The following is a 16,121-nucleotide window of genomic DNA, read 5'->3' on the forward strand; positions in this document are numbered from 1 at the left end:
TGAAGCACAAGTTCAGCCTCTTCGTGAGCCAAATTCATCAGTTGAAGGCCAAAAATACATGTTCATATTTGCTGACACTATTTAGACAGCTTATGTAACAACAATCAACCCAGCTGGGTAGATGGGCTAACCGTGATTATTATAACCCCCTTGGTTCAGAAGATTTTAGGTTAAAATGGAATTTTAAATTAAAACAACTACCTGATACAGCTTTGCAGAGCAACCTGAAAAATCCCCAAGCCACAAACATACTCACGAATGACATATTTGCATTATCTACCCACTCTTTTCGTCCCCGGCATTAATAACACTTAGTAAGCATAGATAGGAGTTTGCCTGCGGGAAAATACACTTAGGTTTCCTTCGAGATGCAAACTGATGAACAACTTCACCTAAATGTCATACGAGTGGTTATGAAACTCACTATCTTGCATCCACGGCACCCAGTAAAGTGACCTTCCCTCTATGTGAACTCATGAATGTCCACTGTGGTAAGAAAGAGCCAGAGATGGTGAGGATGAACTACTGCCCTGGAGTATGCCTAGTCCATAGATGGCAACCATTATCAAATTCAACAAACACTCAACAGAAATGTGAGAGATGGCATGATAAAGTGGACATTTAACTGAGCTTGGAGGGGGTCATGTTGCGGGGGGTGGGTATTGAGACCCTGACGTATAGGCCTTGCAGGGAGGCAGAAATTCTGCCCAGATGCCACTGGGAGGCAATGGTGAAGCTGGGCAGCCAAGCCGGTACCTCTAGAACATCCTTCCATGCCTGAGGCTGCTCCAGGTTACACGCAGGGGCACCCGGCCCGCTGTTCTTCTTGACCCTCGGGCTCAAGGTCCTTCCATGGGCAACTACATGCATATCATCCCTTGATCATTTAAGAGAAGGATTCCTGACTGTGCCCCCAAGACTTTGCCAAGCCTCAAGCAAACTGGAAATCTACCCCTTTGTCCCCTGCTTTTCAACCGCCACAGGACACTCTTAAGCTCCCCTAAGCAGAAGGTAAGGTGCCGTACGTTCACAGAGGTGGGGGTAAAACTGAAAGAGAAAGCCAGGGCACCTATATTTGGGTAGAATTAAATGGTTGAGAAACTCTCACCAGTGATCATGAGATTTGGATTCCAGACCTGACCCCGCTGCCTCTGTACTGGGCAAGACCCTTTCCCTTTCTGAGCTGTCATTCCGCATCTGAAAATACTGTTTCCTCCTAGCTCTTAGTTTGTCTGAATTGAAACTTATCCATTTAGATTATTTCCATTGTACTGTATTGGCCATTTAACTTAATAAACGTGTGTTCATTGCTGTGCCTCTTTTTCTAAAGACATCATCCATTCATAAATTCCACAGGATGTATCTACTACCACTTTGTTCTAGCAATGGAAGTTTCAAGTTTATTTTTTAAAGCATTGAACTTGCGTCTTGGGACAACTCCTAAGCCTGATACATAATGTGGTATATGGTTTATGTTGAATTAAATGAAGGTGGCAAGAAATGAAAAGAAAAATGAAATTCTTGGGGCGCCTGGGTGGCTCAGTTGGTTAAGCGACTGCCTTCGGCTCAGGTCATGATCCTGGAGTCCCTGGATCGAGTCCCGCATCGGGCTCCCTGCTCGGCAGGGAGTCTGCTTCTCCCTCTGACCCTCCCCCCTCTCATGTGCTCTCTCTCATTCTCTCTCTCTCAAATAAATAAATAAAATCTTAAAAAAAAATTAAAAAAAAAAGAAAAATGAAATTCTTGAAACCAGAATATGATTTAATGTCCCCTGTACCAGAAGATTTCACACCTACTTTCTGGTTTTTCTCCTGAAAACATATTTGTATTAGTTTCATCACGGACTCCAACTTCAGATGCTTCGACCTAGCCCTCTGAGGACCCAGACACGTGGCCTCAGCTCTCAATCTCCCTATGCATAAATGAAGCAGGCAGAACCGGGACTGTGAAATCCTTTCTAGACTTTTAGGTCCCCATTGTGACCCATTTTAAGTTGCGCTGTGTAGTGGCCAAAGTCAACACAAACCCCAAAAGCATGATCTAAGTTGGCTTATCTATTCCTGAGTCAGGACCAACCCATGCCAAGTAGCCTCTCCTGAATTTTAAGTCTCCCAGATTCTCAGGAAGCTCCCCACTCTGTGCTCCTTCCTATTTCAGTGTCTACCATGCCAAGCTCACTTTTTAGCTTATTCATTCCCTCCTCAGTGTGTCTGGCTCATGCTTCTGTCTTCTGAGCCTGCTGAAACGCCCAGTAAGTCACCCAAGCCCACTCAATGGCTTTCACCCACCCAGCCCCAAGCCCCTGGTACTTGCAATAATCTGTTTTATCCTGTATCTTTGCCTCTTCTAGGACAGTCTCCTTCCTTCCTCCCTCCCTCCCTTCTTGCTTTTCTTGATATAAAATTGACAAAGAAAATTCTAATATGTGTGCAACATGATAATTGGATATGCATATACACTGTAAAAAGATTCCCCTCTTTGAGTTCATTAACACAGCCTTTCCCTCATCACCTCACATATTTACTTTTTTCATTTTTTTTTTAAATGAGAACACTTAAACTCTACTCCCAACAAATTTTAATCACCCAATACAGTGTTATCAACTACAGTCACGTTATACATGAGATCCTCGGAACTTACTCATTTTATAAATGAAAGTTTGTACCTTTTTGCCAGCATCTTATTTCCCCCACCTCCAAGCCCCTGGCAATCGCTTTTCTATTCTGTTTCTATGAGTTTGACTTTTTTTTTTCCTAATTCCACATTTGAGTAATACCATGCAATATTTGTCTTTCTCTTGTGGCTTATTTCACTTAGCATACATAATACCCTCTAAGTCCATCCATGTGGTACCAAGTAGCAAAATCTTATCATTTTTATGGTTGCATAATATTCCATATTGTGTGTGTGTGTGTGTATGTGTGTGTGTGTGTACACACACCACATCTTCTTTATCCATTCATCTATTGATGGGACACTTGGATTGCTTCTATATTTTGACTGTTGTAAATAATGCTGCAGTAAACATAGGAATGCATATGTCTTTCTCAATTAGTGTTTTCGTTTTCTTTGGGTAAATACCCAGCAGTGGAATTACTGGCTCATATAGTTCTGTTCTTAACTTTCAAGTAAACTTCATACTGTTTTTCACTGTGGCTGTACCAATTTATGTTCTCATCAACAGTGCAGGAGGGTTCTCTTTCTCCACACCTTCCCCAACACTTGTTATTTCTGAGTCTAGCCCTTTTGACAGGTGTAAGGTGTTATCTCATTGTGGTTTGATTTGCATTTCCCTGATGATTTAGGACAGTGTTTCTTTAAGAGTGGTCCCCGATCGCTCCTGGTGTGTGATAAAAACTGCAGATTCCAAGCACCCAAGCTAGACTTCCTGATTCAGAATTTCTGGAGGGGTGAGGCCCCGGGAAGCATTTGTTCAGCAAGCTTGCCCGGCGATTCCAGGCATAATAGTTTGAAATTCACTGCTCTTTCACCAACTCTTTTTGCGTTTAATTTTTAAGGATAAAGCAGGACTAAAAGAGGAAAAAAAATGAGCGGGGCGGGGAGAGAGCCATTCATAGCTCTATGCTGGCACCTGGCAGCGCTGGAGCTGCCAGCCTATCCTGCCAAGTAGGCACCCCTGGAGAGAAGAGCAGTCAGTCCGGGCCGCCCACGCCCAGGCCCCCTGAGACCACTGAAAAGTCGGTCTCCCAAGCCACAGCCGGCGTCGTCACCCAGCCCGGGAAGGGAGGGACAGCCCTTCCGGGCAACCCTGACTCCAATCCTCCAGAGCGCCTCTGAACGTGAGGGTCCAGGCGGCCTCTCCCCTCCCGTTACCATTGGCAACACTGGCCTGCTCACAAAGTCGGCGTGGCGTGGATAGGGGGGACTTCCGGCCCTGGAAGCAGTGCGCATGCGGCGGTCAGCCGGTTACACTGCACTTCCTGTCGCGTGATTTTGAGGACCAATAAAAGTGCATCACTTCGGGTCACGTGCCTCCGTTCCCATTAGCAACCGGAGGCTTCTAAACAAGTTGCCCTGCCTCCGCATCTTCTGCGGCCCAACCACCCTCGGCGACCCCAGCTTGGCGGGGCTCGGCCTGGCCTCTCCCGCTCCTCTGGGCTGCGACTGCCGCCGCCGCCATGGTGAGTAGCCGGCCGGGAGCCACAGCGCGCGGAAGAGATGCCGAGATGGGGCCGAGGGAGGGCGTGGCTGCAGCCGGGCTAAGCCCGCTCCTGGGCCTCCCGGCCGGCCCCCAAAATTCCGTTAACCTCGGCCGCAGCCCCTCCGGCGTAGTAGCAGCCTCTGTCCCCGGCGTCGTGACATTCCTCGCTCCCGTCTGGGCCGGCCGGCCCAAGTCTCACCTTGAAGGTGGCTGGTGGAGGGAGCTGGAGGGAACGGCCGCCTGCAGAAGGCGCAGGGCAGGATTTTTCATTCTGTTGCTAAAATTCCCCAAGTTTGTGTTTTTTTTTACACACACCCTTTCGCAGCATGAAAAGTTATGTATTATAACGAGTTGTGGAGGGAGAACATGATGGAATCCGGCTTTCGGATGTGAGAGCGACTTTAAGAGTCCACACCATCCACTTTACAGCCCAAGAAACTTGGGTGATCCTTCTTTTATTTTGACCTGTTCAGAAAAGACCAGCTGTCCCGTATGCTAAAACATATCCATTCATCTTTCCAGCGGATATAGAATGTCCGCTTAAATAGCAGCCCTACTTAGAACAGTGCACAGTGTTCAGAAAAAGGGCTGAAACCAGAGTTTCAGGGGCACCATTGAAATGGGCCACTGAAATACATCAGCAGTGAAATAAATGTAACATTGTGGGTCAGCTGTACTCAAATGTAAAACAAAAAATTTACAAATGAATAAAAGCTCCCAGGTGATCATAATAATAAAGAAAAGCTGCTGGTGAGCTTTACAAAAGCAATTTGAGTAGGTATGGGTTTAAGGACTAGGGGATAGCATGGGGATAGCAAGGGTAGAAAGGGTGTGGAGAAATGCAAGGGTAGCTAGAGGGATTCTCAGGTTTGAGGTTTTTTTGGGGGGGGGCTTAAGCATGAATAAGGTTTATGTATATAGTCTTCCCTATAGTCTGAAGGAAGAAGAAACCTGTAGAATGTTGAGAGGGGAGAATACTTGGTTAATCAAGTTCTCCAGGAATTTGAAAGAGAACCGATTAAGGCCTGATGAAGTGACCTTCGAAAGGAGGAACGCCTTGAAGTTCATTTGTCGGCACATGTCTGTTGCTTGAGATGCACTGTGCTGGGGATGGGGGTACCTCAGGGAACCAGATGGGCAAGGTCCTAGCCTTTAGAGACGTATGTCCTAAGGAAATCGAGACTGCAGAGAGAAGGTGTGTGGATGCAGAAAAGCCACCGCGAGCGACTTGGGAGCGGAAGGAGATCATGGCTGATTGTTGGCCCTTGGTGTTGGAGGCATCCCAGCCCTGTGTGTCGATAGTGACAAGCCTGAAAAAGAGGCTTGGAAGTTAAACCTTAGTCTCCCATAGGAAGGCTATGATATATGATAGATCATTATTCTTAAAATAAAGATCATTCCTGACTCATTTAGTCTCTGCATTAGATGTTCAATTGTATGATGTCCTTTTCTTTTCAGCATACTATAAAATGAAAAAGAACTTCATTGATCTCTAGCTCATAGTTGTCAAGCTCTCATCTGGTTTAAAATAAAGACCCAATTAATTACTATTTCAAAACCAAATTCATTTTTTAAAGCTGTATGAGCTAAGGTAAGGTTAAGTTGGTGTAGGAGATATCCAAAAAACCAGTGGCTTAAAGAATACAGAAGTATATTTCTCTCACTTAACAGCCATCTCACTACTCGTCTGAGGTCTGTAGGTCAGCGCTGCTCCACAAAATCAGTCAGGGATACAGGTCCCTTTCATCCTGCTGTCCACCCAGCCCCTCCAGAGAAATAGGTGTGACAAAGACATGCCCACATCATAAGGCTCAGGCTTTGGAGATGGCCCATGTCTCTTCTGCTCACATCCATTACTGAGCAGTAGTCATGTGGCCACACCTGGTTGCAGGTGGGGCTGGGAAGTATCATCTAGTTGGGCAGCCTTTTACCCAGGAGGAAGGGAAGAACAGAATTTGGTGGACATCTAGCAATCGCTACACCTGGATATCTTATATATTTTCATTGTTGGTTCCTTCGTCAGATCTTCAAGACTAACGATTGCGTCTCTCTCTTTTAGGCAGAGTTGGGCCTAAATGAGCACCATCAAAATGAAGTTATCAATTACATGCGTTTTGCTCGTTCAAAAAGAGGCCTGAGACTCAAAACTGTAGATTCCTGCTTCCAAGACCTCAAGGAGAGCAGGTATCAGAGGGCTCTAAGGAAAGCCGGGGGGAAACATGGATCCTTTCTGGGAGCCATAGTGGGGACGCTGTAGGAGAGGCCATACAAACCGTTGCTGGGATTATCGTGATCAGTTATTCACTGAGAGTAGCTACACCACGCCTTGTGGATATGTGAAATTCAAGAAATTGGATTGTGGTGGGAGGAATCTATTACCAAACATACACATATGATAATTATGAGATTGCAAAGTTTCAGAAGAGCCATCAGGAAGTAGTGAAACGCATGTAGGTTAAGGATTGGCTTGCTGTATTAAAGATCCCAGAACTTCAATTACCTGAGTTATTAATTAAAGGATTAGAGCCATAAGGCATGACAATTAGCAAGAAAACCCCTACATAGTTCACAGTGAAGAATTAGAAGGGGGAAAAACAGCAGAAAACCATGAAAAACCATAACGAGCAGAAATTGTTAGTGGATGATAACTGGTTTCGTTGAACCAGTCCTGGAATAAAGTCCGTAGAAAATGCATACTGATCTAGAGAAAAATAGGGGAACCAAAGAAAGAAAAGGACTAAGCAATAAAGAGACATCAGATTACTTGGGGGTCAGCCTCTGACACAGTTAAATGTCAGGTGAGGTGGAAATGCACAAGGCCTCCACGTGAGCACCGAGTGCCATAAAGCCATGCATGGCACCCGGGAGCAGACATCGTCAGCTGTAGAGGGGAGGGGAGGGGCCGTTTTACTGTCAAACTGCCCTTGAAAGTAGGAGCCCTGCACAGATGCTCGGGATTCAGCTATTGGGCATGTTGCTGAGATTGCTGAAAATGATTGTGGGGCTGAGTCACTCCCCTGCGGGACCAGGGGCACACCACCTCCACCCTCTGAACCTGCATTCCCATCTGTAAAGTGAGGGGATTGAAGAAGATGGCTCTGAAGTTCCCTCCCGACCCAAACATTTTCTGTGGGAGAGTGGGTTTAATGCTACTGATGATGATGATGAATGGTCAGTGCTCAGAGGAGCTTTATTTTTTTAAATTCAGTTAACATATTGTATTACTAGTTTCAGAGGTAGAGGTCAGTGATTCATCAGTTGCATATGACACCCAATGCTCATTACATTTCGAGCCTTCCTTGATGCCCATCACCCAGTTACCCCTTCCCCCGCCCCCCAGCAACCTTGTTTGTTTCCTACAGTTAAGAGTCTCTTATGGTTTGTCTCTGTCTCTGATTCCATCTTGTTTTATTTTTTCCTCTCTTTCCCTATGATCCTCTGTTTTGTTTCTTAAATTCCACACATGAGTGAAATCATATGGTAATTGTCTTTGTCAGAGGAGCTTTAACTAAGATAAGTCAGTTTCTTTTTCATTTGGGCCTCAATGCTAAGAGAAGCAACATATAATGACCATTGATTTTCTTATAGTCATTTACTCTCATGTGAATAGTTCATACAATTATTGAAATGCTAAACAAATAATAGAAAGAAAGGAGAAATAACACCTTCCAGGTGACTTTTGAAACTACTAAATGTGATAAGACTAATTTTAGTGGAGATTAAAGTAAAAAAATTTTTTTAACTGAAAAACTAAAGAAGAAAAGTAAATGTTTGGGGGACTGTTTGTGAGCACATACCTTGTGTTAGAGGATGTGCGCACCCACTGTGTGATCATTTTAGTAGACCTCAAAAATTACCCGGGCTTAGAAAAAAATGAACTGAGCTTAAATTATTTTTAGTATGTTTTATTAAGAAAGAAGATAGTTCCCAGAGAGATTTTCACTATAACCCTTGAACGCTTCAGATGACGTGAATGTGGGTTTCTGAGTTTTGTTGTATTTCTTAAATGGTTTGGGTTGTTTCTCCTGAAGGCTGGGCCTGTGGTTGTTTTTCAGGTTGGTGGAGGAGACCTTCACCGTAGACGAGGTCTCTGAGGTCCTGAGTGGGCTGCAGGCTGTGGTCTACAGCGAAGTGGAGTCTGAGCTCATCAACACGGCCCACACCAACGTGCTGCTTCTGCGGCAGCTTTTCTCACAGGCCGAGAAGTGGTACCTCAAGCTACAGACCGATATCTCTGAACTTGAAAACAGGTACTCAACGTTCGTACCTGCAGTTAGGACAAGAGAGGCCCAGGCATGATCTCAAAAGTTAGCGAATGCCTTTGCCACTTCTTTTCTTAAGACTGGGGGGTGAGAAAGTCTGGGGAGAGCTGCAGCAACGCGTCTGGTCACCGAGTGATCTCTTAGGTGCAGGATACTGGAATATTCCAGTTTGGTCCATGTGGTTTGGGTTCCGGGCCATTAGTAACTAAGTATCATTTTGGATATGGTGACTTGCACTGTCCTCCCTGCCATGTTGTAGTAGATCGGTACCAGTGATTGTATTCTGTGGGTGTGGTCCAGATCTAAACGAACATTTTTTTTTCGTATTTGTTTTTATCTTCAAGAGAATTATTAGAACAAGTTGCAGAATTTGAAAAAGCAGAGTTTACATCTTCAAATAAAAAGGTAATTTTTAGTCATTCTAAGTCCGTATCTTAATAGCCGGTGTTTAAAATCCTCAAGTTGCCCAGAGCATTCAGAGGTTAAAGTGAAAACCATCAAGGAAGAGCATTCAATTCAAGAGCAGACTTCAAAGATTGCCTCATATTTTCAGGCAAAAAAAGAAACTCTTTAAAAGGAACCATGAAAAACTGCTTCTGTTTCCTCTCGCTCACTCGTACGTGCTCTCTCTCTCTCTCTCTCTCTCACACACACACACACACACACACAGAATCCCCGCAATCCATCCCATTCCCTGCCATATAAACTCTTCACCCAGATGATGCTCAGCACGGCTGTCCATCCTGGCCCTGTCTCTCCCGCTGCATGACCTTGAGCGGGTTGCCTGAGAAAGCCGAGCCTTGTTTGCCTCATCTGTCAAATGGAGACAGTCCTCGCAGTGACTAGTGACCTGCTTCTCTTTTCAATCATTCTCTTTATTTGCAGTGACCACGTAATACGGCATCGTGCAGATGCACCGCAAATGCTCCCTGGTGTCCGGGCGAGAAAAATGGTGCTGAAAAGAGTTCACGAACATACACATACAAAACAATTTCCCAGTTATTCCTTTGGAATGTATTTCTGGCTAAGACATTTCCGGGTCAGAGGGCATGCATTCCCCCATTTTTAACACGTATTGCTAATGCCAGAGTATCTGCGCCCAGTCACTCCTCGCCCGTGGTGTAGCCGCACTAGGACCGTTTTCCCCGACTCGGGTTCATGCGGAAGTCTCTTTCAGCCCCCACGTGTTAAAATTCCTGTCCCTAGAGGCCGGCATCTGTATCTGCTCTGGCTTCAGGCACCTTCCCTCCTGCCTTTCCTCCCTCCTTTCCCTTCCATCTGAATTTATTTAAAAGGATATGGGGAGGATGGGGTCACTTGCGTCTCTAATCTGTTTGGGGCACCACGGGCCAGGCACTGTCCTCGTCACTGGGGCGTAGCAGAGAACCAAACCTACAAAAACCCCCACCCCGTGGAGCTGGCATCCCCGTGGATATGATTTTACAGTGTTTTCCACTTAGAAAGTGCAGGTGTTGAGTGATTACATGTGGTTTCTTCTGCGGTGATTTTGGTTTGGTTTCTTTCTTTTGTATCAGCCCATCATAGATACCATGAAGCCAAAACTTGCTCCACTTAACGAAGGTGGAACCACGGAACTCCTGAACAAGGTAATGTCCTCGTGACGAGACAGGCAGACCCTCTGACTCAGCCCTCTCTTGGCCTGCACAGCTGGAGGGCGGAAAACCTGAGGTAGGAGGCAGCGGATTCAGGCTTTGGTCCACTGAGGGTAATTAGTCAATTGTAGTTGGTCTACTTCATGGTTCCCGTGGGCCAGAAGAGGGCACTCACCTTCCAGAAAGTCTGAAGCAACTCTTAACTGCATCTTTTCATGGTGACATGAAGGGTATGGCATTTTGGACAGTGTTTATTGATGGACATTTGAAGTTCATGATCTACAATAGCAATGATGGGGTTTTTTATTAGGAGGTTTATAAAAATTAACTACCAATATACAAATATTTTTCACGACTTCTGTATTCTCAACATTGTGCTAGATGTTAGTAGATAAAAAGCAATGTAATACTTAGTCTTTTGTCCTCAAAAACCTTATAATCTCATTGAGAGGGGAGAATTAATCTTCTGGAAACGGGAGAATGCTAATCTGCGTGTGCCCAGGTGGCCGAGAAAACATAGTTCCACCTGGGTGCGAGCGGTTGAGGACAGACTTTGGGGGAAGGTGGTCCCTGAGCTGGGCTGAAGGCTAAAGACAGATGAAGTTGTCAGAGGGAAGAAAGGGGGCATGGCAGACAGGGCAATGGCATGGGCAGCAGTGAGAGGCAGAAGGAAGGCTGGCGTGATTTGGCACGGAGTGCTGTGCTCTCTGACTGGGCTGATGTGTGTGTTGGAGCGCAGGGAGGAAGAGGACTGGGCTCACAGCTGACTCTCATGATGGAGCTGCTTGGAGCAAAGGCCCGTGTCCTCAGCTCAGACAGAAGCATCTAGAGGCGTGGTCATACAGCATGGCACTGATAGAGACCAGGTTTTAGGATAAGTACAGGTGGTGTGCTGTGTCAGCCGGGACAAGACCCAAGAGTGGCAGGATCAGCTAGGTGAGAGGGGGCACGGGAGGGCTGAGGCCAGAGGCCCGAAGGGAGCCTGAGAGACTGGGAAAGAGGCTTAGAGCCACAGGAGACTCACAGGTGTGGAGGCCAGTGGGCTGGGCGGGACAAGGATAGCGCCAGCAACCAGGGCACACAGGTACTCAAGCTGTTCTATGATTTAACTTTAATTTTGCAATTAAATTTTTAAGGGCAACACTTTTAAGTATTAAAAATACCGTAGCTAAAATAATAAACCTTGAATTTACTCACAAAGGAAATTTCCAGACTTCAAGAAGAGAACGAGAAATTGAAGTCAAGGCTGAAGACCATTGAAATGCAGGTAACTGAGAAATACTTTGACAAAATTATTGAAAGCGTTGCCTACAGACTGAATACTGAATGTGTTTTGCTTAAATCTGCTTATAGGCAACCCATGCATTAGATGAGAAGTCAAAGCTAGAAAGAGCACTGCAGGATTTACAGCTCGACCAAGGAAATCAAAAGGTGAGAGAAGTTTTGAATATAGTCGATAATACTGTAATAATTTTGTGACCATGGGTAACTGCAGTATCATGGGGATCCCTTTGTATGGCACAGAAATACTGAGTCTCTGTGATGGACACCTGAAAATGATAGGGCATTGCATGTTAATTATACTTTAATTTTTAAAAAAAGGCAGAATAAGTTTCAGCTGTCTTTTTCACCTTTTTCAAATAGAATAAAGGTATAAACTTAAGTGTTGGGGCGCCTGGGTGGTTCAGTTGGTTGGGCATCTGACTCTTGATCTCGCTCAGGTCTTGACCTCAGGGTCTTGAGTTCGAACCCTGCATTGGGCTCCGTGTTGGGCTCCACAAGGGCATGGAGCTACTTTAAGAAGTCGTCTTAGTTACTGTTCATTTTGACCCACCCCTGCCACTCCCTGAGAGGGACGCCACTATTGTCCTGCCTCGGGACACCCCTGTCCAGGAAAGGCTGGGGTGGGGGACGTCACTGGGGCAGGTACACAGCTCACAGGCTTCCCACGTCCCCAGAGCCCACTAGCACACAGATATTCTGAAGTTTATTTTTTTTTAAGTTCTTCTCCCTTTTACCTTGACATTCCCATTACAATGAGGGGAAAGGAAGAAAGGAGGAATTTTTAGTTCATTGGATGTGTATTCGTTTTATTATACAGAACTTATTATTAGTTAAGTCGGCCTTCGGTAAGTATGACAAGATAGAATGAATTTACGGGGTCTGCATCCTCACATCCACCTGCATCTGGTGGTACTCGGTACGATGCGCTGAAATGCCTGGCTCTCCAGGCCTGTCTGAGCGGGCCACCGAGTACCGCTCCCGCTGCGGGACGTTCTCATGTGCTCAGTTCTGTGTCCTGGGGCCTTCCCGTCGGCGCCAGATGCTGGAACAGACTTCCTGTCAGCCAGACCATGTGAGCGGATTTGCAGGGCGGCCCTGGCTTTTCTCATGTCTGCTAAACAGTCCCCAGACTTACTTCGTTAGACTTCTATTGTTACACTTTTTTTTTAAGATTTTATTTGTTTATTTGACAAAGAGAGACACAGCAAGAGAGGGAACACAAGCTGGGGGAGTGGGAGAGGGAGAAGCAGGCTTCCCGCAGAGCAGGGAGCCCGACGTGGGGCTCGATCCCAGGACCCCGGGATCATGACCTGAGCTGAAGGCAGACGCTTAACGACTGAGCCACCCAGGCGCCCCTGATGAATTTGTTTTAAAAGCCATTTTGGACTTTGTTCCAATTTTACTTTTCAGATTTTGGCAAAAGCAAAAGGTGTACGTGCTTTCACTAGCTGCAATGAAGTAAAATCTTTTCAAAAGACTAGATTTCAAAAATGAGTGAGGAATTTTGTTGGTAGTACTGCTTTATCTTTATATTTAGCAAATATATAGACCATTTTCCTGTTGAGTAGTACAACTTTTTTCTATTACAAATGTATCCAGTCAAAAACAAGATCCAGCTGCTTTTATCATGCCAACACAGTGTGCGAACGTGCATATCGCATTTATACAAAAAAAAAAAACCCGTAAAATCTTATAAATTTAGCAAGCCATATAATCAGTAAGCATTGATTAGGCTCTCATATCTTAATGTAAATAATGATTAAGACATATGTCTATTAAATTTTTGATATAAACTCTGTTAGGTTTACTATTTTTCCATCTGTATCATTCAAAAGTCTTCACCAGGGTTGTTTTTTTTTAACCTGACTTTTCAAGAACGGAACTTGTTTGCCATCCCTACCCAGGGACACACAACCTTGTCAGATTTAGGATCTCACCTCTCTCCTGTTCCTCTTTGGAATTCCAGCAATTCATAAATGATATTTTACATATCTGGAGATGAGTGACTACTGAGCGTTGCCATGTGCAGGACACGGGGCACGGGGACTGAGGGTGAGCTGGGCGCGCCGGCGACCCTCTAGGAGCGGGAGCTTACTCGGGCTGGCGGGGGTGGGGAGGTGCGGTGGGGGCAACATGCACACGCACAACATTTGCTTTCATGTCATGATGCTGAATCACTGTTGTAAAACAGTCACCAGTTAGGATGTCAACGTGAAATTATGTCAGTGCATGTATCTTTCATAGGATTTTATAAAAGCCCAAGACTTGAATGACTTGGAAAACACAGTTGCTGCTTTGAAGAGTGAGTTTCAGAAGACACTTAATGACAAGACAGAAAACCAGAAGTCCCTGGAAGAGAATCTGGCGACAGCCAAGCATGACCTACTCAGGGTTCAGGAGCAGCTGAGCATGGCTGAAAAGGTCAGATTTGTCTGTGTGAGGAACAAGGGTCACTGAGGAACACATTGGGGGCCAGCCGCAGATTTTCCTTTTCCTCAGTGTATTGGCCAATACACGTTAGAAATTTATCATTTCTGGGCATTGAGATCCTTCTGTCTTTGGCACTAAGATATCTATGGTAATAAAAAGTCACCACTCCTTCCTATGGAATGGTCAAAGACTCCTCCACGGATAGCTTACGTGAGCTGCCCTGCCCCCCCCATGTTGCCCATCCCTCCCACAGCCCCACAGGGAAGGTGACTTCTCTTTAAAGGATTCTATCCCTTGTTCTTAATTTCTATGAAATACGTAGAGAACCATGTTCTTCAGTTTAGGGATTAGACTCTTAAGCATACGGGAGCTAAAATGTAACTGAACAAAAAAATCCTCTTCCTAGAATACTGGTACCACTTTGGGATTTGGGGGAAAGTCATGCTTATTTCACCTGAGAATTAGTTTACTATTTCAAACAGATTTCTCGTTGTACTTAGTTACATGCTGACAATATTACTGTTTTCTGGACTTCTCCTTTGAAGGAATGTATTTTTAAAATTTGCATAGCCTTAATTTTATATAAGTAAATTTTAAAAAGAAATTAGAAAATAATATAAATGGAGTATTAGTAAAATTAGAGCAAAAATATACATGTTTATGAGATGTGTTACTTCTTCACTGTTTCGTAGTAACAGACTGATATTTTTCACTGTGCAGGAATTAGAGAAGAAATTCCAACAAACAGCAGCTTACCGAAACATGAAAGAGATTCTCACCAGGAAGAATGACCAAATCAAAGACCTGAGGAGAAGACTGGCCAAGTAAGCCTGGCTGATCCTGTGCGGCTCTTGGATTTGTCTCACCGCCGATTGATATGTGTTCTTCACTAAATCTCAGTTTGTGTCCAGAGAGGTCAGGCCAGGGGGTGCTTGCTGTCATTTAGTCCAGAAGGCTGCGTCTGAGGAGAGCAGAGGGGCTTTGGCTGGGTCTTGTCCATACTGTCTGCAAGGGCTTCAGTGTAGGTTCAGCCAGGACTTTAGAGAGAGAGAGAGAGAGAGAGACACACACACACACAGCTACACTAGACTACCCTTGGCAATGGATTCCTTTAAGCAGGATAGCAGAAAGGAAACCCAGCAAGCTAACAGGGCACCCTTGGGCCTTTCTCCTCAGGAGTGTCCTCAGGAGCCTAAGACCTGGTCATCCTGTGCCCTCCCTCAGTGACAATTTAGGTGGTAGAGAATGTGGTCCCTGCAGATGGGCGCCATCGGAGGACCGGGTCTCTAACCGCGTGCTGCCCCGGGAGCAGGAGGGCCGGTGCCGTTACCCGAACTCAGGGTACAGCGCGGGGAGTCTGCGGTGGGCCCACCAGTAGTCACGGCTCAGCCCCCAGGCCTCCCGGCCCACGTGTGCTCTGCTCCTCGGGCTCATTTCTGTCCTCCACGGTTTGGTCTGGAAACTCAGCCACCATTTTACCTTTATCAGGGCTCCAGGGGAACAGAGCGAGGAAGTAAATCCCAGATCCAGTTCGTCTGTAGAGAGGGGGCTTTGTTAACCTTGTCCTCACGTGGTCCTATCAGCACTTTGTGTCCATCCGACAACCCGGATAATTATACAGAGTTTCTGCTGTCCTAAGCTGTCATGGGTCTAAATGCCAGATCCAGAGAGTTGGAGTCCGAAGGTATCCTCACGCTTCGCTGGTCCTTGGTCCTTTGTCCCCCTGTTGGGGGAGCCCCCTCATAGTGCCGTGACTGTCGTTGACTTCCACCCCAGTAGTGATTCTGCATTACTGGGGTAGTCACTGGAGAGCTGGCAGGTGAACTCCCTGGGTAACAGCGACAGCAACAGAAAGTATCATGATGTTATTTGTGGTCTTAACGGAATTCTTCTCTCTTTCCAGGTACGAACCTGAAGATTAAATCCCGAAGATTTCTTCTGGAAGCTGCCACCACGTGGAAGTACAAGCTGTTTCGCACCTCAGGCATGTATTTTGAAGCAGTCTGTTACATTCCCTCTCTTTATTTTTCTAATATATAGACTTTGCTTCTAATATTTAGAACGAGACTTACTGTTTCAGTTACCTAATTGAGAAGAGGGGAACCTACTGACCGACTCTGGCCAGTCGTCCCAGACTCCTCTGAGCGCGCCTGAGTCTTAGTTCCGATGCAGTGAGAATTCTCTATTAGTAAAGAAGAGACGTTTAGAGTGGGAAGAAGAGTCTTAGCCTTTTGCATTAGTATAAAGAGTATACTGTTTCAGTAAATGTTAAAGCTAGCATCGTCTGTTCTTGTGCATTCCCTGGGGTAAAAATAAAAACAGAGTTATTAAAGATAGTTATTACAAATAAACCTTATTTTTCAAAATCAA

General features: G+C 45.5%; 1 protein-coding gene across 1 annotated transcript; it reads left to right on the forward strand.

Moving 5' to 3' along the window:
* The first annotated feature begins 3,982 nt into the window (after positions 1-3,982).
* On the forward strand, positions 3,983-16,121 carry LZTFL1 (leucine zipper transcription factor like 1). The gene is made up of 10 exons (XM_036107626.2): positions 3,983-4,142; positions 6,222-6,346; positions 8,218-8,412; positions 8,769-8,829; positions 9,960-10,031; positions 11,239-11,304; positions 11,391-11,468; positions 13,566-13,742; positions 14,472-14,575; positions 15,655-16,121. The coding sequence occupies exons 1-10, from the start codon at positions 4,140-4,142 to the stop codon at positions 15,671-15,673; spliced, it is 900 nt and encodes a 299-aa protein (XP_035963519.1). The 5' UTR covers positions 3,983-4,139; the 3' UTR covers positions 15,674-16,121.

This window comes from Halichoerus grypus, chromosome 1 (genome assembly GCF_964656455.1).
Source record: "Halichoerus grypus chromosome 1, mHalGry1.hap1.1, whole genome shotgun sequence".
In the NCBI taxonomy this organism is placed as follows: Eukaryota; Metazoa; Chordata; class Mammalia; order Carnivora; family Phocidae; genus Halichoerus; species Halichoerus grypus.

Excerpts from the sequence above, each read along its gene's own strand:
- LZTFL1 (XM_036107626.2), top strand. Across the intron at positions 6,347-8,217 it reads CAAGACCTCAAGGAGAGCAG|GTTGGTGGAGGAGACCTTCA; the intron begins GTATCAGAGGGC and ends GTTGTTTTTCAG. Across the intron at positions 11,305-11,390 it reads TGAAGACCATTGAAATGCAG|GCAACCCATGCATTAGATGA; the intron begins GTAACTGAGAAA and ends ATCTGCTTATAG.